This window comes from Quercus robur, chromosome 8 (genome assembly GCF_932294415.1).
Source record: "Quercus robur chromosome 8, dhQueRobu3.1, whole genome shotgun sequence".
In the NCBI taxonomy this organism is placed as follows: Eukaryota; Viridiplantae; Streptophyta; class Magnoliopsida; order Fagales; family Fagaceae; genus Quercus; species Quercus robur.
The window spans coordinates 6,155,469-6,181,491 of NC_065541.1; the positions used below are offsets into that span (position 1 = coordinate 6,155,469).

A 26,023-nucleotide genomic window follows, 5' to 3' on the forward strand; every position below is an offset into this window, starting at 1 on the left:
TGTTTTGGACGGCCGAAATTATAATTTCTACAAAGAAAATAACCTTAATAGATTATCAGAAACAAAATTTTATCCTAATATTGGTTCAATTAATCATTGTTAAGTTTTATTAATTTTTTTTAGTTTACGTTTTTTTGGTGTTTTGGATTGTTCCTATATTACATTTATGATTGTTTCTATAATAAATAAAAATATAATTATGAAATACATTACTCATTATTAGATTTGTTTAAATTGTAAAATTTTTTTTAATAAAACCACCACAAAAATAATTATCATGCGCAACGCGCGGGTTCGCGACTAGTAAGTAATAATAGATGAACCCTTTGAAGCACTGACATGGATTAGCATCTTCCTCATCTCTTAGTTGTCTTGTGTTTGTTCTTGCAAGATGTCCCATGCTGTTTTACCCTTGTTATTTTTATATCAACCTCACTACTCCAAGTGAACAAGTGCCTCATAGCCCGCATGCATATACACGGTCACTAATCCACTCTCCACTGCGTCTATTTTCTTAATCCAAATGCGTAAAGTTTTAGTGTTTTTTCTATAATAAAAAAAAAAAAAAATTGTTTGTGGTATCAACTAGTATCATTTTATTAAAAAAAAATAAATTAATTACTCTATTTGGTTTTTATTTATATTTAATTTATCAAATGACCATGACAGTTTAGTTGTTTGATATTTTAGATTGAATTACGATATTACATTTTTGTTATTTCTTTTCATGTGGTAGATTTTGTAAGGGACAAACAATTAATGGGAATTCTTAGCGTAGCGAGTCACCACAAGAAACATTATCTCAACAATAAACCCTTAAATTCACAAGAAGACCATATGATCCACCATAAAAAGGAAAGGAGAAAATCTCTTTAAAATTTTATTAACCAATAATTTAAAAGACAAAATTTGTTGTAGCCTAAAGCTACAATTCCAATCAATTTCTTTTTATTAGATGTGATTTTTGACAAATATATCTACCATCAAATTACATTTTCTCCTTATATCCTTTGTGCTTACACAATTTTTAGAATGTCAAAAATTAATAGTTATGTGATTAATCAAATGTTTAAATTTTAAATTTTTGTAATCTAAAATTATGCATAAAAAATAAGTTTAAAGATTGTATAATAAATAACATTTGATTGGCATGAAATTTGACATGTGTATTAAAAATATAAAGAACATTGCAATTCAACAATTATATGTTCAATTAGTCATGTTAATTTCATTAGTAGGAGTAGTAATTTTAGATTATAACAAAGTTTGTAGCCAAATATTGTCCTAATTTAAATGCCTAAGAGACTACATTCTCTCTCTCTCTCTCTCTCTCTCTCTCTCTCTCTCTCTCTCTCTCTATATATATATATATATATATATTTTTTTTTATATATATATAAAACCATTTGATATTCATATAGACAACATAACATTTTTAAGAATAAAAAGGGAAGACGAAATAAAGGAAAAAATAAAATAAAAATCCCTTAGAGTTTTCCCAAGAAGTAATGAAACATAGATATAACTTTGGATCTAAAGCACAATAATCAATGAAAATATAAGGTTTGAAGTAGATTGGCATCAATTAGAAGTAAATAATGACATTTGTGTTATTCTTTAAAGAACCATAGATAAAGTTTAGTTACAAAATTGGTTGTAGTCTAAGGTTAAAATCTTACATAATATTTTTTTTTATTAGAGGTGAATTTTGAGAATTCCACCAATGGATTACATTTTCTTCTTTTATTCTCTATGCATGCAAAATTTCAAGAAAATTAGAGATCAATATATAGTTATGCCATTGATAAATTGTTTTAATTGTTAGTTTTTGCAGTTTAAGATTATGCATAAAATATAAACTTATAAATCATATATTACATAATATCCGATTGACACAAAATTTGACATGTGTATTAAGAATGTAAAAAACATACAATTTAACGGTTAGATTTTTAAAGTATGTAGTAATGTTTATTTTATTAAGTAAGATTGTACCCTTAAGCTATAACTAATTTTGTAGTTAAATTTTGTGCAAAAACTATTACACCAGTTCACTTTCCTATGTGACACAAACGCGGCATCACGACCACCCTACCCTCTGGGAAAAAAAAAATTATATATAATAATTAAAAATTTTATATTTGTCAACCCTTAAAAAATAGTTGTGACCATGCTAAATTTTTTTTAAGCCCAGTAAAGTTAAACATTGATCTATAATTTGGTCCTCTTGAGAATATATTAGGTTCTTTCAAATAAAAAGGAAAAGTCAAAGAAAAATTTTATTGAACTAAAATCTGAAAAGAATAATAATAATAATAATAATAATAGCAGGCCCAATAGATTTTAAATCTAAGAAAAAAAAAAAAAAAAAAAAAACCAAGATCGTCCTCACTCCTCATACAGAGTTTAATATCAACAAAATAATAATAATAATAATTAATTTGCTATAAACCCAGCATCTTACATTGCCAGACCCACTGTCTCTGTCCAGCCTTCATCGCCTTATCCCAGTTCTCTCTCTTTTTCTTTTTCTGTGGAACTAAACTAAATATTGAAAGTAGCAGAAATGTGTATGTGTATGTGTATATGATATACTGATATCCCTTTGCTTGCAATATATACTTATTTGACTTCAACTTGACCCAGTACTGTGATTAAGCCTTTTGGCTTATGTGTTGTTTTGTCTCTTGGGTGAGATTTGCATTGGGCAATTGGGGTTGTGGGTAGTAAAGTAAGTAAACAAAGTAATTTTGATTAAACTATGCAATTGCAAGGCAGTGTATTTTTATTTGCTTGACAAAGATTGATATGAATGCATCTCTTTATGTCAATATTTATATTTTATACAATTCTTAGATACCAAATGATTTTGTGATGATTTCTTGACTACGCTTCTACATCTTGGGACACAACATACTAATTTGACTATCCTTTAATTGTGGTTGTATGATGACACTTTGTCCTGCTGTTTGATTGCAGATTTGTATCAGTGAAACTGATAAATGTCTGCAAGGAAGTACAATATCCAATCTGTCTATTTAAAATTTAATGATTTTTAAATTCAATTTAAGAAACAGTCATTTCCAAGTGATTCTAAATTTCAAAAAACCATAATGATACACAATTCATTGGCCCTGGCCACACTGTTGTAACTATTATTTGTGATAGGGGGATGAGTCATCTGAGTAAGGTTTATAGTGCTGAATATCTGTCTCAGCATGGATTGACACCCAAAGCTTTGAGCAGGCCTATGAGGTGAACCCACTTTGAATTTTCATTTTCACTATTATTGTTATTAAGTTTTCCCCCCCTTTGGAGTATTTTCAATAGGACAACGAACCAAATTGAGGTTAACCCACTTTGCAATCCCCCTTCATTTTTGTTCTTTTGAGGGTTTTATCTGAGCTAGTACATTCTTGTTGCTCTTTGATAGATGATTTAGTTTGTTGGAAAATAACAGTTTTGAATGATTGCTTTTGTGGACTGAAAACTAACATATTGGTGAAAATGATAATATTTGACCATACAACTGAGTTCATAACTGTCGTGTATATCAATATTTTACTATCAGGCTGTCATCAAGTTAATGTTTTTACATATGGAGGTGGATTACACTCTTATACATATGGATGCAAAACTAAATTAGTGAGGTGGATTATCACTTAAGAGTGTGCATTGGGTGTATTATCAGTCATGCTAGGAACTGAGAATTTTCTATAAAATAAAATAAAAGAAAAAAAGAAAAAGATTAAAACGAAAAAGAAAGACGTTTGAGACTACTTAGATTAGTTTGGTTTCACTTTCCACTATTCTGAAAACAGAGGACATGGTTATTGTACAGTATCAGTGAATCTGGTGAACCATGTTGAATCTTTCATGTACTAGCAGAAAATTTTCTTTTTCTCAAATAAGATAACAAAGAATTTGAAGCATAATTAGTAGTTGCTCCCTGAAGTGAAGGGGATGTCTATGTTAGTGACAAGCAGGTATTTCAGCATCAATTCCGGTGTTGGATGTAAAAGATTAACAAAACAGAAAAGTATTCAAGCGATTTGAAGAATTTTAATTTGTCCACTATGGGATTTTGGATGCCTGTTTTGCAGTATGCTGCCAAAAGAACCATTTGAATAAAAGACGTATTGTGAGATCATAGGAATGAGAAGGTCTTGTGGGATGCAGCTTTAATTTAAGCAAGTTGAAATCATAAACATGTAGTGGCTTTGTTGATGAAATTCTTTTGCATTTCAATAGAGGGATGCTTTTCCAAATTATTTGCCAGTGGCCAATTGTTAGGCTGCACATACAAGCCTTCTCAGCTCATAAGTGAATGCATCACATTTCCTGCTTTTGATTTCTACCAAAAATGGAACTGCAATCTCTTCATGGATGACTTTTACATTAAGATAGGTTATTTATATTGGCAGGCTGAAAGTGGAACTAATGAACAAGAGAAGAAGCAAGAAGACTCACTGTTCCAACGGTCACAAGAGCAACGGTAACATTGATTCAAAGATACTTAAAACGATGACGTTTCATTAAATGATAAACGGCATCGTTTTACTCAAGTGTGTCTTACTCACTAACTCAAGACCGCAGACGACATCGTTTTGACACAGCTCTTCTTCTCTAAACAATTCTGGAATTGCTCTGTTCTTCATGACTTAAGCTCCAGATATTTTCCTTATCAGATTGTAGATATTTTGTTTATCATGTACAGCTGTATTTTCTGTTAGAGTTTGTTAGATAGGAATCTTCTAGAGGTAGTTACGGGCTATGTATTGTATAAATAGTGAGTAAGGGTTATGTATTCATTTTAGTGAGCTTGAATAAAATTCAGTTTCAATCTTCAGAGAATTCTTCATCTCTGGTTTTACTTTTAATATCAATTTTTGGGAGAGGGAGCAGAGTATAGAATTGAAAGTGGACTATGAAATTTATGGATTCTAATGCCAGGATTTAGAAGTTCTTATTGGTTGTTCCAAGAGTGTCATGTACTAAGAAGATTTGTGAATTTATGAAATGCTTTGCAATTTTGTTGAATGTGCGAAAAGTTTTAGTAGCTAATTTGGTTTTATTGGTTGAAAGGTCAGAAGAGAGATAGAACAATGTTACAAACTTAATTATGTAAAAAATAAAAATAAAATGTTATGAACTCATACACAGACTTGGTCTAGGAGTCTTGAATTTGTGTTTTTGAAGGATGGGACCTGGTCATTCTCATTACCTGCAAGCACTAGAGTTGCGTAGAGAAGTACGTGACTTTATAGATTGCTTCCTGCCTCCTTTGCCTGGTTTACATGAATGTGAATTTCTGTATCTAAATCATGTTTTCACATGCTGAGATAATCATGCATAAAGAATGCTGAGACTTGGCAGCACAAAACCACAATTGCATCTTGGAAACATACTTTTCCTTTTGACTGTGGTTAGCATTTTCTTATGGTCTTCAGATTGTGACACTTTTGAATACTTCATGGAGTGGGGTTGGTCCTGGACTAATGCATGCTGCTACAAAAGGTGCTTTACAAGTGGGAAAACCAGCGGGTGGATTAAAGATAGGTAAAGAAGCTGGTGAAGGGACAGCCTCAAATTTTCATCTGTGTCTACCTTCAGAAACTTATCTTACTTGCAGATAATCTATTGTTGTCACCTGATGCTTCTCAGTTGCATGAATTGCTTTTCAGTAGTGCCGGTTTTTTCTGCGAGGTAGCATGGGTTGGTGGATGCTGCAGTTAGGAGCAGTAGTTCTGATAGAATTGCTGGTGTTGCTCTTCCAGGGGGTATTGGTACTCTGGATGAGGTGTTTGAAATATTAGCATTAATTCAACTAGAATGGATGGGGTCAGAGCTTCCTTTTCCCTTCCTTTTTTTTAAAAAAAAAAAAAAATTATAATCACCTTTTACGTTACTCTAATGAACTATGACTCATTCTATTCAAAGCAATAAGACTTTATTGATGATTGTGAGGAATGGGGTACATTTCCCAAATGAGAGATTGCATCACTATGGATGGTTTGCTACATTAACTCAGAGGCTTTGGCTTATCTAGCAGAATTTAATAGTCTCCCTCTTAGTGACAAATGTAGAAGTGAAACTGAACTGCAAAGTATTTGTGGGGCAACAGTGTCTTTATATTTTTACAGTTGACGATTGATCGACTGTTATGAGATTATTTTTCAATCTATTTGATTTTATGTGCAGTAGATGTAATGGCATGAAGAATTTTGCATGCCAAAAAGCATTCCAAGATTTGGAAATGGATGCTTTGATGTCTCTTTGGAGTGGTGAAAATTATTGTGAAATCCTGGTTCATGATCTGTGTAGATGTAATGGCATGAAGAATTTTGCAAGCCATAAAGCATTCCGAGATTTGGAAATGGATGTTTTGATGTCTATTTGGAGTGGGGAAAATTATTGTGAAATCCTGGATCATGATCTGTATAGATGTAATGGCATGAAGAATTTTGCAAGCCAAAAAGCATTCTGAGATTTGGAAATGGATGCTTTGATGTCTCTTTGGAGTGGGAAAAATTATTGTGAAATCCTGGTTCATTATCTGTAGTTTTTCATATTTTAACTTGGAATCAGTTGACTGAATCTAATTACAAATGAAGAAATTGTCTTTTACTGTTAATTTTGTGATCCAGTAAAAATGAGTTCTCACCTATAGCTTTCTTTAATTAGTGAGCAGCCAGAAATTACCATGGTTTGGTACCTTATGCTGCTTTTTGATTGGTTATGTTTTGCAGGTACTTTGGTACCAAGAAATGGTTAACATTTTATTTTATTTATTTTTAAATGAACCATGAACAATATGGTTATTGGACAAAATAGAATGCGGCAAAAAATTAACTGTTATACATATCTTTAAGATTTTTGGTACGAGGCCTTGACTTCAAAATTCAAAGCACTACAATTGTGCCTGTGTGAACCACAGGCGCTATTGTCGCTGCTGCTGCTGCTATTTCTATCACCATGGTGGTGCTCTCTTACTTGTGCAAAGTTCCCTCAGTAGGTGCCTTCTGAATTTTTGAGGATAACAATGAACTTGTGCAGTAACACAAGCAGGATTAAGTACTTCTCTATTTGTTAAATATTAACTATTTGATTTCATTCTTTTTGGGACAACAATACTCTCATCCAAAGGAAATGAGTTAACTGCAATTATACCAGCTTGAAGATCAATTGTGGGGTAATAAGTTAATGGATTTTGACCCAAATTCAAATGAATTAAGACTATTTCGTAAAGAGAAAAAGGTTTGCCAACTACTTTGAGTAATTATTTCATTTTATTGTAAATAAGACTTACCCTTTTTTTGGTTTGCACAAACGAAAACTTTATTTATAAACCAACAAAACAGTAGAAGTCCATTGTCCTCAGCAGTACAGAAGTTTTTTTCTCCCCTCTACAAGCCACTATGCATACCCCAATTACTAAGACTATGACCTACTTGGTTTGCATTCCTATTATTCCAAACAAAGGAACAACTATCAAACTCCTTTGCCAATACCAATCTATCCTCCAGTTCTTATAGCATCAATATATGATCACTTTCTGCAATTTCATCTCTTCAGAAATCTAAATGTTCCAAAAGAAGAATAGCCTAAGCAACTACTGTTATTGGTGCAACCCACATAATTTTCTTGACCCACCTAACTTTTACATTGCCCCAATCACAGATTGAAAGGGAATACAAGCTCTGTCATTATTCAGTCACATCACAATTAAGCTTCAAGAGGCCCGTGAGAGGCTTCCTTCACTTCTTGGCTTTCATCAATAGAAACATTTCTCTTGAATGATGCAGAAGCATGCTCTTCTAAACTCTCATGAAGCTTTAAATTCTGCAAATTTCCGCCAAGATCTTCACCCGTCTGTGTGAACCTGTGTGATTGAGAAATACTATTAGCTAATCTCAGAGAATTCTCCTTTATTACTTAAGATCCATACCTGTTTATTAGGACTGCTTCTTAGTAGCAATGGGGATTTCATAATGGCATTTAATGGCTCTTCATCAAATAAGCCTTTTAACTAGTCTAAACTCCATCCATGGCCAATAGTTTGAAAATCAAATAAATTCTGTTTGTAATCGTGCCTAAAACATTTGGGAATGCAATAATGTGAATCTGTTTATCTATAACAGATGATTGGATGAACACGGGCGGCTGCACATGTATTTCAGGCTTGGTTCATAATGAACCCCCTGCGGCCGCCTTGAAAAGAAAAGAAAATTTATATGTATAAAATATTTTTTATACTAATTTAATTTTAAATATCATTATAATATTAATATCAATGACAAATAGATAATGACAATGATATAAAAATAAAAATGTTAAATAAACTTAACAAAATAGAATAATCAAGCCTACATTGACTGTGGGTTCCTCGAATGTACTGATTTAAAGCCTTTGGCTTTTACACAGCATCCTTCGGAGTCTCACATTGAAAGAATCTTCCCCCACTTTCTGCCTTATAAGCTCTGAAGCGAAGCCTTATAACTAATGGTACACTACTCCTTCGCTTGCACTTTTTGGTAATATTCATAGGTCTCACTATACTATTTCAGCTAATTTTTATCTTTATCTATAGTACTTTCTGTAAAAAGTTTTCAATTTCAACAAAATAAATGGATCCCAAATAGACCCTAAATATACTAAAACTACTTTAAAACTATTTTATCTATTTTATCACCTTCCATCATTAAAATTAAAATTAAAATCATATTACACTGTTGGGGCTATATTTTAAAATAAAAATAATTAATTAATTGATATTCAGCTACAGTAATTAATTTGCCTGTTGCGAAGTTCTGGGAGTTAGGCTGCACATACAAGCCTTCTCAGCTCATAAGTGAATGAATAACATTACCTGCTTTTGATTTCTACCAAAACAAATGGTCTTCATGGATGACTTTTATGTTAAGATTGGTTAAATATATTGGCAGGCAAGTAAGGATTGCGATTCTACAAAGGCAAATGAACAGTTTGGATAAGTAGAAACAAATAGCATTCTTATATATCTAAAAGGAACAACTTAAATTTTTTTTTTTTAATTATTCTTCAGTTCATGCCTAGATATCTGGGTCCTATTACTTTCTCGTCAAACTTATCCAATTGTACTTTTAATATCAATTTTTGGTAGTGGGGGTCAGAGTAGAGAATTGAAAGTGAACTATGAAATTTATGGATTTTAATGCCAGGATTTAGAAATTCTTATTGTAGTTCCAAGAGTATCACGCACTAAGAAAATTTGTGAATTTATGAAATGCTTTGCGATTTGGTTGAATGTGCAATAAGGTTTAGTAGGGAGTTTGGTTTTATTGTTTGACAAGAAAGAAAAGAGAGAGAACAATGTTGTGAACTCTTACACTAACTTGGGCGTGGACTCGTGTACTTGCATTCTTCAGGGATGTGACTTGGTCATTGTCATTATCTGCAAGCACTAGAGTTGAGAAGAGAGGCATGTGACTTTATGTATGGCTTCCTGCCTGCTTTGCCTTTCATACATGCATGTAAATTTCTGTATGTTTTCACATGCATAAAGAATGCTGAGACTTGGAAACACAACCACAAATTGCATTTTGGAAACATACTTTTCCCACTGACTGTGCTTAGCCTTTTCTTATGATCTTCCACTGTCCATGGAGCAGATTGTGAATCTTGTCAATTGCACTTCAAGAAGTGGGGTTGGTCCTGGGCTAATGGATGGAACTACTAAAGGTGCTTTACAAGCATGAAAACCAGTGGGTGGATTTAAGATTGGAAAAGAAGCTGGTGAATGGACAGCCTCAAATTTTCATTCATATCTACCTTTAGAAACTTACCTTACTTGCAGGTGATACTATCGTTGCTACCATATCACCAAATTTTGATACATCTCATTTGCATGAATTGCTTTTAATAGTGCAGGTCTTTTATTTTTATTTTTGAGGACAGGAGGAATTGTTCTGATAGTACTGCTTCTTGTTGCTCTTCCTGGTTGTATTGGTACTCTAGATGAGGTGTTTGATTCAACTGGAACGGATAGGGTCAGAGCTTCATGTTCCCTTACTTTGGTGAACTATGACACAATCTATTTAAAGCTATTAGGCTTTCTTGATGATTGTAAGGATTGTGTTACATTGTCCAAAGGAGAGGTTGCATCTATGGATAGTTTGCAGCAGTAACTCAAGAGGCTTTAGCTTATTTAGCAGAATTTAATTTTTCTTCTCAGTGACAAAGGCAGACATGAAACTGAACTGCAAATTATTCTTGGGGCTGTTTCTTCATAATTTTTGTAGTTGACAATGGATTGATTGTTTTGAGATTCGTTTTCAATCCATTTGATTCGTAAGCAATGGACGTAATTTCATAAAGATTGTTGCACACTAAAAACCATTCTGAGATTTGGAAATGGATTCTTTAATATATCTTTGGAGTGCGAAAAAATATTGTAAGTTCCTGGTTCATGATCTGTACTTTGTCACATTTCAGCATGGAATCAGTCATAGTTCAAGTGGTGCTTTGCTAAGTTTGTTTTTTTTGCTCTCTAAAATATTTCAGGTAGTGCTTTGCTTTGTGAATAATGGAATAATGCTAAATATGAATTAAGGCTCTCTAAATTAACAAATAGCTTGTGAAACCAGTGCCTTGTTGTATAGTAAAGAAGGTGATGCTAAGTTTCGAAATTCATGTTTAGTATAGGATGTTGTGTTTGTTGATAATTAGGGTTGATTTTATTTTGCTTGCATTTCAATTTGTGGCTCTATGCTAGCTTTGGTATCAGGGAACCTAGCTCGAGTTGTTGTTATTACTGAGGGGAGTGCTTGCTACAGTTGCCCATACCCCTATTGATGCAAATGCCTTGTGGTTATCCCTGATAATACTGCTATTGGGAATGTGTATTTTGAATGTGTTTTCAATGAGCAGAGTTCTGTGACCAATGACTTTCTCTTATTCCTGCAATGATCTTCAATGTTTACGTTATTGACTAGTGAGGGAAAATATGCACCATGGACAATTTGATAGCAGCAGGAAATACTTGGGTATACTTGATTCTTGAAATATATAAAGTTCCTTGAAATTTTGAAAGTGATAATTATATCTTGCTTTCAGTTCAACATGCTTAAACCATTTCTTTAGCTTAACCTCTTGCACAAGAATATCCACACTGACCACACCATATGCAATTTAGTTGTTAGATAAGGCTTGAAGCAAGATAAAGCAAGAATTGTCTTCTTATCATCTCTAGGATTATTATTGTAGCCAATTTTTCACATCTGTTTTTATGAGGTAGGATCCAATTATTGTAGGTGTCTGAAGACTCTAAAATGTGAAGAATTTTTAGATTTAAAAATATGTTGGCTTGGTGAGGAAAGCTGTAGGAGATCAATGACTGCCTGTCTAACTACTCAAATATGACATAGCCTCATTTTTTCCCTTTAGCTTTCTTTGCCCCTCTTTTTTGAACTACAACCTACTTAATTTTTCATCTCATTGCAAATTTGTCCAAGTCTCAAATACTTGAATCCCTTGGAGTTATTGTTGAAAGGGTAAGACCCGTCTCAATTATAAACACAAACCACTTTGTGAATATTACACGGAGAAGGGCTCTGGAAGCGAATGAAGTAGCATCAAAGCATAGAGAAGTTGACCAAATGAATGGAAACCTTGTGGAACAAACCATTGATTACACAACTGGTGAAGAGAAACAAAGTTTGGCTCTACCACATAATTGTAAAGTTCGCTTCTTTGCTGATCATTTTGAAAATCTATCAAACTTCTGAGCACACAATGAGGGTACAGGGCCTGAGATTTGGCAACAAACAGGGTAGTTTAGATGCATTTGTCGCAGCTGCAGGCATAGGACAGACAGTGGCTGGTCTTTCCATGATTCTCCAAGTCATTTTATTTTCCCTCCTTTAATTTAAACATTCCTATTATATTTGTCAATGAATCCCTTAGCATGTGTTCAACAGGAAAAGAATTTAAACAATAAGTGCTTCTTGATAGATCCCCTTGGTTCTGGTTTATTCAAAAAGGTTACAAGGAGGGGCGATGCACACTAGAGAGGACGAAGAATGAAGAATCCATTTGACACAATAACAGAAGAACTTGGAATAAACAGATTATCATAGAATTTCATGACGGCAAAACTTGACGGGGTTTTCAGAGGCACAGGTGGAAGCTGTTGAAATGTCTTGGTAAGTGCATGCCTTTGTTTTTCTAAAGTGATATATTTTGTTGATACTTGATAGGATGAGAAATGAAACCAATGGGAAAAAGATTGGGCCCATTCTACCAGTTTGCTGTTTTGTTGATTCTACTGTACTGTGGATTTTTTCCCTTTTTTTCCATCATTAATATTTTCCAGATGACAAAACCAAAAAAAAAAAATCCATTCTTTCACCCATTTTCCTTTGCTAGAACACAAATACTTTCTGTGTGTTTTAATGCTATGCTTCTTGAACTTTTATCAATTTTCTTTTGAAGAATGATGGGTTCTTTCTTGGAAGTTCATTGGCCATGAATTGTGTCCGAGCCATCAGATGTTCAGTGACACAATCCATTGGCCCTAGTCACTCTATTGTAACTATGATTTGTGATAGTGAGATAAGTCATCTGAATAAGTTTTACAGTGCTCAATATCTATCTCAGCATGGATTGACTCTCAAGGCTACAAGAGGGCTACAAGATTAGAGCTTCTGGGACATCAGATGAGTTAGTGTGATCAAGAGCTTTGACTTAGATGTTTATTTTACCTCCATCCAAAGTTTGGGTAGGCCTATGTGATTATATTTCTCTAACAAAGTTTTGTACATCTCGGTTAAGAAAATGTCAATTTTTTGTTTCATTCTATTCAAGACACCAATATGTATTTTCATTAAGAAGTGTACAATATATATTGTATTCAAAGCTGTGTACAAGGATGATTGAAATCATTTTTTCAAGTGAAGTTGAATGAATTAATTCCAATTACCAGTTATTACGGTCTATGGCAATGTCAAGAGGAAATAAGTTTGCCAAAAAAATTTGAGTAGTTAGTTCATTTTACTGTGAATATGACTCTTAGAGCATCATTTTAGTAGGATATTAACAATAAATACTACTTATCTTGCTTGGCTTTTCCTTCTGATCTCTAACCTTTGAGTCATTATAAACAATAAAGCATTTTGAAAATCAACTCAGTTCTGCCTTTTAATCTCTTAACTTCTGAGCCATTGTGAAATAGGAAGACTTGAAGTCATCCTGTTGGCGTGCCTAAAACATTTGGATATGCAACAATGTGAATATGTTATAACCACACACATGTTATAATTCAAAATTAAAACTCATTATTGTGGCTCTTAATGTCCATCCCTGATCCTCCATCATCCAGTGGCCTAGTGTCCACACCAACAAAACTCTTTTTGTCTCTGTGTGTGTGTGTGTGTGTGTTCATGCTATTGTTTGTGACTATCCTTTGTGATAGTGGGATGAGACATCTGTGTATGTATTACAATGCCAAATATCTATCTCAGCGTAGATTGATACCCAAGGTAATTGGATTAGAGTTTTTGGGCATCAAATGAGTTAGTGTGACCTCGATTCTTGACTTGGCTGTTTCTCTCCACTTCTACCAATGTTCAAGCAGCCCTATGCAGCTATATTTCTCCAGCAAAGTTCCCTTAGAAGGTGCCTTGTAAATTTAAGAGGATAACAATGAACTGGAGCAGTAATACTAGATAAGGACTATGTACATCTCTGTTTGTAAGGATAATGACATTTTTGTTTCATACTTTTCAAAATAACAGTATTTATCTCATTCAAAGGGAAGGTGTTAACTACAATTATTTTAGTTAGACGATCAATTGTGGGGCAATAAGTTATTTAATGAATTTAAGACCCAAATTCACATGAATGATTAAAATTTAAGACTATTTTGTCAAGAGAATAAGGTTTTCCAAACTAAATTGAAAACACAACTTCAGTATAAACTCATTTTACATTGAAATTGTGTTTTTGGAAACTTGATTTCATTGTAAAATTTGAATTTTGAATGCTTACATAAGAGGCTATTCTAGTTGGAAAGGTACTTTGATGAACCAAATGAGAAATAATCAACCATGGAACAAGCCTCTCAATCTACCCAAATCTTTGGTAACATCTATCATTGTTAGCATTTTCTCTATATCTTACTCAGTACATGTCAAGGCAAGGACCAACACAACTTGATGCGGACTTGGCAGATGGTGTTTTAGTTGAGATCCTAATATGGATTGGTATGATTGACTGAGGAGTGGGGTAGTGTTTGAATGCTTTGATGAGGTTGTTTCAAAAGCTGCATACAGTTGTGGTCATTTTGGGTTGTGAATTTCAGTAAATGGATCAATTTTTGCTCTGCTACCATATTTGATGCAGTACAAGGTTTGTAAACTTGTCTAGGTATTTATAAAGAAAAAACATAACAAACCTAGGGCTTCACCACTTAAGGCTGCTTGAAATCACCACTCAAGTTTTTTCTTTGATGTATCTCTCCACTAGTGTACAAAGTTCAAGCAGCCCTATGCAACTATATTTCTCCAACAGAGTTCCATCAGAAGGTGCCTTTTGAATTTAAGAGGATAACAATGAACTGGAGCAGTAAAAGTAGAGAAGGATTAAGCAGATCTCTATTTGTTAGGATAAAGACATTTTTGTTTCATACTTTTTAGGACAACAATATTTATCTCATTCAAAGGGAAGGTGTTAACTGCAATTATACCAATTAGAAGATCAATTGTGGAGCAATAATTTATTTAATGAATTCTCAACTCAAATTCACATGAATGATTAAAATTTAAGACTATTTTGCAAAAAGAAAAAGGTTTGTCAAACTAAATTGAGAAATCATATATATTCTGGAAAAAGAAAATTTACAAACCAACTAAACAATGCAAAAGTCTTTTTTCCCCTTAAGAAACCACTATACATAGCCAGTTACTAAGACCATGAACTACTTAGTTTGCATTCCTTTTTTTCAAACAAAAGAACAATTATCAAACTCCTTTGCCAATAACAACCTATCCTCCAGTTCTTATAGCATCAATACATACCTTAAGGGTCTGCCATAATGATAACTTCCCAATCACAAGTTAAAACTGCCATACAAGTTCTGTCATCATTCAGTTGCATCACAATTAAACTTCAAGAGGCCTTTCAGAGGCTTCATTCACTACTTGGATTTCATCACTAGAAGCATTCCTTTTCAATGATGCAGAAGCATGCTCTTCAAAACTCTCAAGAAGCTTTAAATTCTGCAAATTTCCCCCAAGCTCTTCACCCGTTTGTGTGAACTTGTGTGATTGCGAAATACCATTAGCTGATCTCATAGAGAATTCTCCTTTATTACTTAAGATGCATACCAATTTATTAGGCCTGCTTCTTAGTAGCAATGGGGATTTCATAATGTCATTAAATGGCTCTCCATCAAATTAGCATTTTTAACTTTTCTAAATTCCATCCATGGCCATTTGTTTGAAAATCAAGTGAGTAAATTTTGTTTGTTGTCATGCCTAAATCATATGGATATGCAATAATGTGAATCTGTTTATGTATAACATATGATTGGATGAAATCAAGTGAGTAAATAATTAGTGATGGAACAAACCTCTCAATCCGCCTGAGTTGTTTGGTGACATCCACCATAGTTGGCCTTCTTTGTGGATCTTCCTTTGTACATGTCAAGCCAAGGTCCAGGAAAGCTTATAATTGCTGCTAGGTAGATATTCTCTTCTTTTTTGGTCTGCAAAAGTGAAAAAAAAACACAGATTTTAAAATACAGACTTAAATGCATAAGTAGTCCCATAATCTACAAACTATTTTTTTTTTTTTTTTCCTTTTCTTTTGTAATGAATAGTGTAGGATTCTTGAGACTGACCTTTGGAGAAGGAGGTTTTGAGGCTTCTACTTCTAAAACATCAGTTTTACTCCGATCTAAGTCTCCTATTTCCAGGCTTGGAATCACGAATCCATCAGTGTCTGATGCATATAAAGGACATAGATTAATGTAAGCACAATAAGAGACACCTAAAAAAATTTAGAGAAGTTAATGCTGATGACACCCACACGAACCCATTTTTTTTTAAATTTGATCAGTCACAAAAACAAGTCACCGAAAAGTGAAAGAACATATTCATCAAGATGAGAATTACCATCACATCTACTCACTATTACACTAACATATAAGGTTAAACTACGAAATCAATCTGTGAATACAAACTACAAGGGATATTATAACAAGATGAAAACACTCTCTCCAATATGATAATTACTAATGATGTAACAAGTAATGACACAACTAAAGACATTGTTCCTTGAGACAGCGATAGATGTTACACCTTCCACTCTTGCAGACCACAAACAGTCCACCAATTAGTTACATGTCAATTCATCAAGTATGGCCTGTGAGAAGGCTGCATATTACTCCCATCAAAATGAACAATACTTATGCCAAAGAAAGAAACTTAACATTTACTATTCTTCAATTGGTAAACAGGATAAATGAGATTTTAACAATTAAGACATATCAAACTCAACTTCAAATTAGAGCAATTCAAAGACTACAAAGACTCCAAATTTATCAAGTGCCACATGAAAGGCATTACGTTCTATACTCACTGAATCCTCTACTCATAGCATTCTCTACTGAATAATTACTCATATTCTTACTATGTCTTCTAAAAGATGGAAAGACAGAGACTGCATAACCATATCAACATAAAAAAAAAAAAATGGGCAACAACATATACATATATAGTAAATAATGTATAATTCATTTAATTGCTTAGGAAACAGTGAAAGCGAAAAAGCACAGGAATGGATGAAACAAATTGTCCTTGTGAAAAATTAGCCCGTCAATGATTAATCACATAATAATCATCATGTGTGACAAGACACAACAAACAAATTCAGAAACATACATTAGAGTTATGAACATTAGATAGTTATAAACTTCAAAGGACCAAGCTCATACACATGGAGTTCCAATCATCCTAATGTAAGATGTATGCGCAAACAAAGCTTAAAGATCACTAAGTCTAATTTATGGTCAATCTACTAAACCCACTAAATGAACTACAGGAAATGAGTTAGTAAAAAGATATGTGGAAATGGCCCATTGAAACAATAATAAACTCTTACAGGGACATAACAGTCTCCACTTTGACAGGAAACTTAAGCATAATTGCATTGCAAATAACCATATATTAACAAATGATCTGACATTTATGTGTAATATAGTGCCACCTATAGCTCAGTGCATACATGTAAGTAAGAAACATTGCTTTTGTGATGTTTCCCTCACACTGACAACTTAATCCTCAGCTAACTATATTCACCCATGTTCATTAGAATGGAAACTCATTTAACATTTTTATAGTTATTCCCATCAAATAAACATAATAACATCGGGAATGAAGATATCAAATCAGTAGGCCACATATTCTCAATTTCTTTTTCATGACAACAACTAAAACAACTTTTTAGGCATATACTCATTCCCTTCATAAATTTTAAGTAAAATATAACTTCTGATTTCAGGTCCCTATTTTTTTTTTCCCAGGTTCCATGATTTAGCTATATCAATAGATAAGAAATTCTTTTATTGGCTAAGTAAAAGACATTTTTGAAACATTAGATATGGTCATCTTTCTCATACAACAATTTAATCTCTTCAACTCTAATGTCTAAAGAAAACCCCTTAAAGTATTTCAGCTTCTCTACATTTCTTTTCAGAACAAAACTTTTCTGCAATTTGAAATGTGCAGACAGCTCCTGAGACAAAGTCAAATACTAAATACATTTCTTTGTTAAACCTCTAATGCCCACACATACCCAATTTAACACTGATGGGTTAAAAAGAAAAACTTTAACACAATGCAGTCCAAAAATGAGAAATCACACAATACAAACATGCCCAATTCCAAATATTCATGCAACACCAAACTCATAACTCCACCAATAAAAATCAACAAGACCCACAAATCCAAATCCAAATCACAAGCCCTGCGCATCAACAACTATACACTAACACATCCAATTGCAACGCCATCACCAAAAACCATGCATAGTGAAACTAATTGTTGCCTGCAGTTTTGGTTGTGGCGTGTTAATGTAATAAAAAAAAAAAGCATGGTGAAACCAATAATTTTCAAATGAAATACAACACTCATAACACAATAGCATAATTGAATAATCACGTCAAGACATGTAGACATAAATCCAGAAAACCCAATATAAAAAAAATACAAAAACTTTCCTCTTCTTTCCCACAGTTTCTCAGCAACATATACATATATAGTAAATTATGTATAATTCATTTAATTGCTTAGGAAAAAGTGCAAGCTAAAAAGCACAGCAATGGATGAAACAAATTGTCCTTGTGAAAAGATAACCCCGTCAATGATTAATCACACGAGAATCACATGTGACCCCAAGACACAAGAAACAAATTCAGAAAATACATTAGTGTTATGAACATCAGGTAGTTTATCAACTTCAAAGGACCAAGCTCATACACCTGGAGTTCCATTCATCCTAATGTAAGGTGTATGTGCAAACAAAGCTGAAAGATTTATGGTCAATCTACTAAACCCACTAAATGAAGTACAGGGACATGAATTAGTAACAAATATGTGGAAATGGGTTATTGAAACAATTATAAACTCAGCCTAGGACATAAAAGTCTCCAATTTGACAGGAAGTTCAAGCATAATTCAGAATAAGCTTTGCAAACAACCATATATATTAACAGAAGATCTGACATTTTTGTGTAATATACTGCCAACTATAGCCCAGCGCATGCATGTAAGCAAAAAACATTGCTCTTGTGATGCTTCCCTCACGTTGACATGTTGACATAAATCCAGAAAACCAAAAATAATCTTCATGTTGACAATTTTTGGTTCATTATTTTTGGGACATCAATATGTTTTTTCTTTCAGAGCTGTATCTCGGGATGATTGATATCATTTTTCCAAGAGAAATTGAATGAGTTAATGCAGATATACCAGTTATTATGATCAATTGTGGGGCAATAGTGTATATGTTTTTTCCTACCCAAATTCTCATCAACAATTAAAACCACTGTCAGGTGGAAATAAATCTGCCAGACTAAGTTCCAGCTTACCAGAAGGATATATACATTGTATAATGTATACTAATCTTGCTTGAAGCCTTTTGAAATCAACTCAGTTCTTGAATGACAACCTTTGAGACGTCGTGAATCAGGAAATATTCTGAAATCAACTAAGTAGTTATGCCTGTTGACATGCCTAAAACACTTGGACATGCAATAATGTGAATCCATCGCATGATTAACCAATTCCACTCTCCTCTTATTCATAAAATGTAAATTATATTGAAAGGACAAAAGGACACAATGCTTTGCTTGTCTAAATGAGCATACCATTCCAGATTTCCATTGTTATCAATCAATTAGCGAAAGCTAGTTGAAGTCTTCAACATTGAGAATATTATTGTTACCACATATTATAATTCATTAATAAAATTCCATTTTACTTGCATCATAATTGAAATTTACAAGCCAACTAAACAGCATAGAAGCTCTGTAATCACTCAATTGCATCACAATTAAGCTTTAGGAGGCCTTCCAGAGGCCTCCTGAAGCTTAATTGGAAAGCAATTGCCTGGAAATTTATTTTTTTGGAATTGGAAGGCCTCCTGAAGCTTAATTGGAAAGCAATTGCCTGGAAATTTATTTTTTTGGAAAGGAATTTCTTGGAAATTTATTTTTTATTCTCAAACATCACTTGATTTCTCAATCCTCCATCATCAGGGGGCCTAGTGTTTGAACCAACAACACTTGCTTTTTTGGCAAACTGTATTGGTCCTATTGTGACAATCCTTTGTGATTGTGGGATAAGGCATCTGGATATGTTTTACAATGCCAAATATCTATCTTAGCATAGATTGATACCCAGGGCAATTGGATTAGAGTTTTTGCACATTAAATGAGTTAGTGTGAGTGTGTGACCTAGAGTTTTTTCTTTGATGTATCTCTCCACTACTGTACAAAGTTCAAGCAGCCCTATGCAACTATATTTCTCTAGCAGAGTTCCATCAGAAGGTTTGCCAAACTAAATTGAGAAATCATATATAATCTGGAAAAAGAAAATTTACAAACCAATTAAACAGTACAGAAGTCTTTTTTTCCCCCAACAAACCACTATACATAGCCAGTTACTAAGACCTTGAACTACTTAGTTTGCATTCCTTTTATTCAAACAAAAGAACAATTATCAAACCCCTTTGCCAATAACAACCTATCCTCCAGTTCTTATAGCATCAATACATACCTTAAGGGTCTGCCATAATGATAACTTCCCCAGAAATCAACAAGAGTATCTAAATCTTTAACACTTTTATTTTTCTTTTTATTGGTAAGTTACACATGTACCCAATGTTTTTGAACCCACGAAACCTTAAACGCATGTACTTGATTTAGTTCCTCACTTGACAAATAACATAGCCAAATGGGTAAAAAATATATTAAAGCTAAAGTCTTTAATTATAACCCATTTTGCACTTTGAGTTAGATCATCAAAAACCCCACCACACCCATCATCACCCATGTCCCTAAAACCATAGCCATTCAAATAAAAAGAAAATGTGGGTTCCAGTTGACTCGATTGGTAAAGTCTCTTGTTATCGAATAGGGGACTGGAATCAAATCCTCTCTTCACCAAAAAGACATCCATTGATGTCTTGGTTTGATGATAAAAGGCAACTACCATAGTGCTAACGACATAAAATTAAGGGTGAGTTTGCCATGATTTAAAGCAATAACCATAGAGTGAACCACATAGGATTAAATGCTCCAAAAAAATAGCCTGAACTACTACTGCTATTGGTGAAACCCACAGAATTTTCATGGCCCACCAAACTTTTAATTTACCTTCCCAATGACAGGTTAAAACTGCCATACAAGCTTTGTCATCATTCAGTTGCATCACAATTAAACTTCAAGAGGCCTTTCAGAGGCTTCGTTCACTGCTTGGATTTCATCACTAGAAGCGTTCCTTTTCAATGATGCAGAACCATGCTCTTCAACACTCTCAAGAAGCTTTAAATTCTGCAAATTTCCCCCAAGCTCTTCACCCGTTTGTGTGAACCTGTGTGATTGCAAAATACCATTAGCTGATCTCATTTAGAATTCTCCTTTATTACTTAAGATGCATACCAGTTTATTAGGCCTGCTTCTTAGTAGCAATGGGGATTTAATAATGTCATTAAATGGCTCTCCATCAAATTAGCTTTTTTAACTTTTCTAAATTCCGTCCATGGCCATTTGTTTGAAAATCGAGTAAATTTTGTTTGTTGTCATGCCTAAATCATTTGGATATGCAATAATGTGAATCTGTTTATCTATAACATATGATTGGATGAAATCAAGTGAGTAAATAATTACTGACGGAACGAACCTCTCAATCCGTCTGAGTTGTTTGGTGACATCAACCATAGTTGGCCTTGTTTGTGGATCTTCCTCTGTACATGTCAAGGCAAGGTCCACCACAGCTTGTAATTGATGCTCTAAACTAGCACATCCATCCCCATCTTCAGCCAAGATTGCAGGGTCCACAATCTCGTTTATGCAACTACCTTGAGCACTGTTATGTATGTATGCTACTAAACTAGAATCTTTACCAATTGTCAATCGGGATATTTTATAAGAATCCTCTCCAGTTAAAAGTTCTAGAAGAAACCGACCAAAATCATATACATCAGCTTTCTCAGTTACCTTGCCTGTTGCTTTAAACTCGGGGGCGCAGAAACCTAAATATCGAATGCCATCAAAACCTTCCACGTCAGCTTCACCTTCGGGAATTGATACAGAATAATCAAAGCTGGACAATTTGGGAACATCATTTTCATCTAAAAAGATACAGCGCATGGAGATAGCCATGTGGATGACAGGTCTAGGGAAGGCAGTATGGAGATAAGAAAGAGCATGAGCAATCTGCCTTGCAATCTTTAACCTTCTCTCCCACACCATCGGCTGATGTTGTAGTTCAGTAACACGGGAGACATAAATTCGATCAGAAAGGAAACCATTGGCGGCAAATTCAAACACCAAAATGGGGATTCGAGTGTGGAGACAACAACCTATGGGCTTTAATACATTGCTGTGACCACTCATTTGTGCAGAAATCACTAAAGCATTGATGGCTTTATCGGTCCAAAAACCTAAACGCTTAATGAGAACAATTCGTCCTTCAAGAGAACCCTTGTACCAATAAATTCCCAGATGTTGAGCAGGATAATTGTTGGTTGCTTGGCGGAGTTGTTGAGGGGAGAAGGTACGGATGGGAAAAGGCTTGGCATTGCGAACAAAAGAACACTTAATGAGAACAATTCCTCCTTCAAGAGAACCCTCGTACCAAATAGAGAACTCCAATACCAGCTTTTCAGAAGAAAAGTTGTTGGTTGCTTGGCGGAGCTGTTGAGGGGAGAAGGTACGGATGGGAATAGGCTTGGCATTGCAAGAGGCAATCAGCTTCTCAAGTAACAGGCTTCCATTCTCATAAAACGCTCTTTCCTCTCTTTGCTTTCTTTTATTAAAGAAATGATCGGTGAACCAACTCCAGCGCATAATATTAATAGCTTGAATGTGGAACGTCCTTCCTTGCTCTCTTTTGTTTCTGCTCTAAATCTAATACTACTACTCTGCTACTGCTAGCGAGGGATGGAACGTCCTTCCTCTATTTGCATTTTTTTTTTTTTTTTTTGGGAATTTCAAAAGGAAAGTGCAGCTTTTGCTTTTCACATTAGCCTTTCAATGCCAAACATAGCGATTGTTGACTTGGGACACCGGCTTCTATGATATTTCAGATTTGCCTTTTTTTTTTCTTTTTTTTTTTTGGGTTGAAAATACCTTTTTTGCCTCTATTTTGGTCATGTTTTAAATTTGGTTCTCAATTTTTTTAATAATTTTATTATGGTTCTTATATTTTTTAAACTTACCAATATTTTGATCCTGACAGCATGTCACTTTGTCGACTTGGGAGACCGCCACCGGCTTCTATGAGATTTCAGATTTGCCTTTTTTTTTTTTTTTTTTGGGTTGAAAATACCTTTTTTGACTCTATTTTGGTCATGTTTTAAATTTGGTTCTCAATTTTTTTAATAATTTTATTATGGTTCTTATATTTTTTAAACTTACCAATATTTTGATCCTGACAGCATTTCACTTTAAAAAAAAAGTAATTTAAACTAGTAGTAATTCATTTATTATTTAGGCATTTTTTGTAAGTGAGATGATAATAAAGACCAAAATGACAAGAAGTTTAAAAAATATATAGACCAAAATGAAGTCATAAAAACTTAAAAGAATAAATTTTAAATACGATCAAAATATCGAAATCGAAAAGGTATTGTCCTCAAAAAATTTGTTTGTTTGTTTGCTTTTTTTTTTTTTTTTTTTGGTCTCAAATCCCATATATATATATATATATATAAACATTTGTTGAATTAATACATTGCAAATCTCTTTATTGAATTACACACTCTGTTTATTTTTAATATGAACGCCAAAATTTAAAGTTTTTAACATGAAAGCCAAACTTTGAGTTAATTGACTATCATTTATTATAGATCATAACCTCTGTCGAGTGAATAATTTAAAAGTGCAAAATATCTCAAAATAGAGAAAATCCAAACTATCATTTTATATAATAAATAATTATTCATCTCTTATTAACTTTATATTTTACAAACTTGAAAAATAAATAGGCCTGTTTGGTAGTAAATATATTCTTTCATTTTTATGTAGTGATTTTAAAAAATACAATGAAGGGTTTTATGATAGATTTTGTTAATTTTATGAAATACATTTATATAAAATAAAACTCATAAAATGCATAAGTAAATATATTCTTTCATTAATATGTTTATCATAATTAAGGGAAATCCTAATGGGTACTTCACTTGAGCATATGTGAAAAATGCATATACATACCACAAATGGTAAAGGAGAAAGAAAAAGTTGCTAATCCCTTTTAATATGGTTAATTGTTTTGCCTCAATCAGTCGCCCAAACAACATACTGCTTATTCATACCACAACCACAAATGACAATGCAGTATTAGCCATTTGTAATTGCAAAACTAAAAGTACAAATTTCTTTAATAGCTCTACCTTCGTTTCTTTTGGCTAATATGTTTTTACTGAATCAAAATCAAACTACAAAAATCATATAAAAATCACCAAATTAGAGTTTAAAATTATAATTAAATTTTTAAAAGAAATCTAGGCACAATTGCACAAAAATTCCATGTAACTAAGTCACACTTAGGAATATTGGACCATTTTTTCTTTTTATAAATAGGGGGGGGGGGGGGTCCATGGGATGAGGGGGCTAACAATTTTCTCTCCAAAACTTTTATTGTAGGAATATAAAAGTTTTTCATTGTAAACTTTTCACGATTAAAGAACATGACTTGCCAACTAATCAAACTAGAGTTTTTAGTACCTATAGCAATTTCACAACATCAAGAACAAACCCCAATGTATACATTGTCAAATTCCATAGTCTCCTGTTACATCAAATGAGTGTTTAATTTTTCTTGCAAAGTATTGAATAGTAAAGCTTCTGGACCATAGTCTCAATTACAACTCTCAATCATGTTGGACTTGGATGACACCTATCAACAACATATCATTATGAGATACAAAAAAAATTTGGAGTGTACACAACGTTTAGTGTGAATGGGAAGAAATTTCATCTTATTCCAATTGGTTAGGTTAGTAAAGACCTATTCCAATTTACTAATCTTGGAATTTTGTATACAAGTAATAATCAAGGAAACTTCCGCCTAAAATAAGTCGGACTTTTGGTAAGAGAGAAAATTGATGTCTAGACAAATCAAGCTAATTAAGGCCAACCAAAATGGACCATATTCTTAATTTCTTATCTCTATTTGTTCCATGTACAAGACTTACAATCAATGCTTGGCGTATAAAAGTTGAACATCTTATCTAAAGTCCATCCTCTGAAAGCTTGAGAAAAAAATTCATTTAAACTAACACAATATATAAATTATAAAGGAATCAAAGAAAAAATGTCAAAAATAATGAAAATTTAATCTATGCTTATATTCTTATAAGGATGAACACAATAGCAATATCCTTAAAAAATAATAATAATAAAAAAAATCTGTGCTTATTTTGTATGTATGATAAAGTCCTATCATAAAGTTTTTTGAGACTCATGTTGATTAGTGATTAGGAGTTATAAAGGAATAATCATCAATATATATATATAAGCAAAGATCTCATGCGGGAGTGCATGAGGTTTTGCCAAGTGAGCTCTAATTTTGCATTTAGCATTTTTTTACTGTTACCCAAAAGTTTACATTAACTTATTTTACTGTTATCTCATTAGTCTCTCAATAATTGCTTAAGATTACATCACACATTTCTCTCTTTTTCATGTCTTTTAGCATACCCACCATTTTAATATTTTTTAAAAAAAGAAAAAAAATAATAATTAAGGACTAATAGTAATTACTAACCAGATAAGGCCTTGGAGGGAGATAGGGAGTCACAAAAATATTGTGGATTGTTAAATAAAATGCATTATTTCACTACAAAATCAAAATGCATTGTTTCACTATAAAAGACTTGACACTGACAAAACATTTGAAAGAGAGAAAAAGAGAAATCTAAGGGGTTGTTGCCTCCATCATATTGACCTCCCACCACCATCAAAACGCCGAAACCCCTACGGGTTTTTTTTTTCTTTTTTAAATTAGAGGATTAAATATGATTTAGGTTTGGGTAGTTTGGTTGGATAATTTTTGTTTTGGGTATATAAGTAGAAAGAATATTTGGTGCACAATGTAAAGCCATATTCTACCATGATTTTAAACCATCTATAAGACACGTGCATACACACTTGCCCACACCATGTTTTAATGTCGCACTATCAATGAGTGGAAGACAATAAGAGAGGTTTTTTTTTTTTTTTTTTTTTTTTTTTTTTTTTTTAGAATACTAAGTATTTTTA

General features: G+C 33.1%; 2 protein-coding genes and 1 pseudogene across 39 annotated transcripts in view; 1 reads left to right on the forward strand and 2 right to left on the reverse strand.

Moving 5' to 3' along the window:
* The window catches only part of LOC126694325 (non-functional pseudokinase ZRK2-like), a 114,118-nt gene that overhangs the window by 79,021 nt on the left and 9,074 nt on the right, over positions 1–26,023 (reverse strand). For 4 of the 36 annotated variants that reach the window (XM_050390528.1, XM_050390523.1, XM_050390525.1 and 1 more), the window contains exon 1: positions 22,635–22,804. The exons of 6 other annotated variants lie outside the window; for them this stretch is intronic. Coding sequence is in view for 13 of the 30 variants with exons in the window: in XM_050390552.1 (XP_050246509.1) it covers positions 7,726–7,882; positions 21,441–21,816 (533 nt within the window). In the remaining 17 variants the exon portion in view is untranslated. Of the gene's footprint in view, positions 1–7,710; positions 7,883–14,932; positions 15,078–15,607; positions 15,743–15,873; positions 15,979–19,126; positions 19,236–20,087; positions 20,340–20,766; positions 21,132–21,440; positions 21,817–22,122; positions 22,805–26,023 lie in introns of those variants that run through there. 26 more of the 36 variants (XR_007645724.1, XR_007645717.1, XR_007645725.1 and 23 more) reach the window with 21 other exon arrangements.
* LOC126693997 (uncharacterized) lies at positions 5,135–7,026 on the forward strand (annotated as a pseudogene).
* LOC126694329 (serine/threonine-protein kinase ZRK1-like) overlaps positions 14,806–26,023 on the reverse strand; it is a 54,074-nt gene continuing 42,856 nt past the window's right edge. The window contains exon 4 of one of the 3 annotated variants that reach the window (XR_007645730.1): positions 14,806–15,053. The gene's annotated coding sequence lies outside the window, so the exon portion shown is untranslated. Of the gene's footprint in view, positions 15,054–19,463; positions 20,316–26,023 lie in introns of those variants that run through there. The other 2 variants (XR_007645731.1, XR_007645732.1) reach the window with 2 other exon arrangements.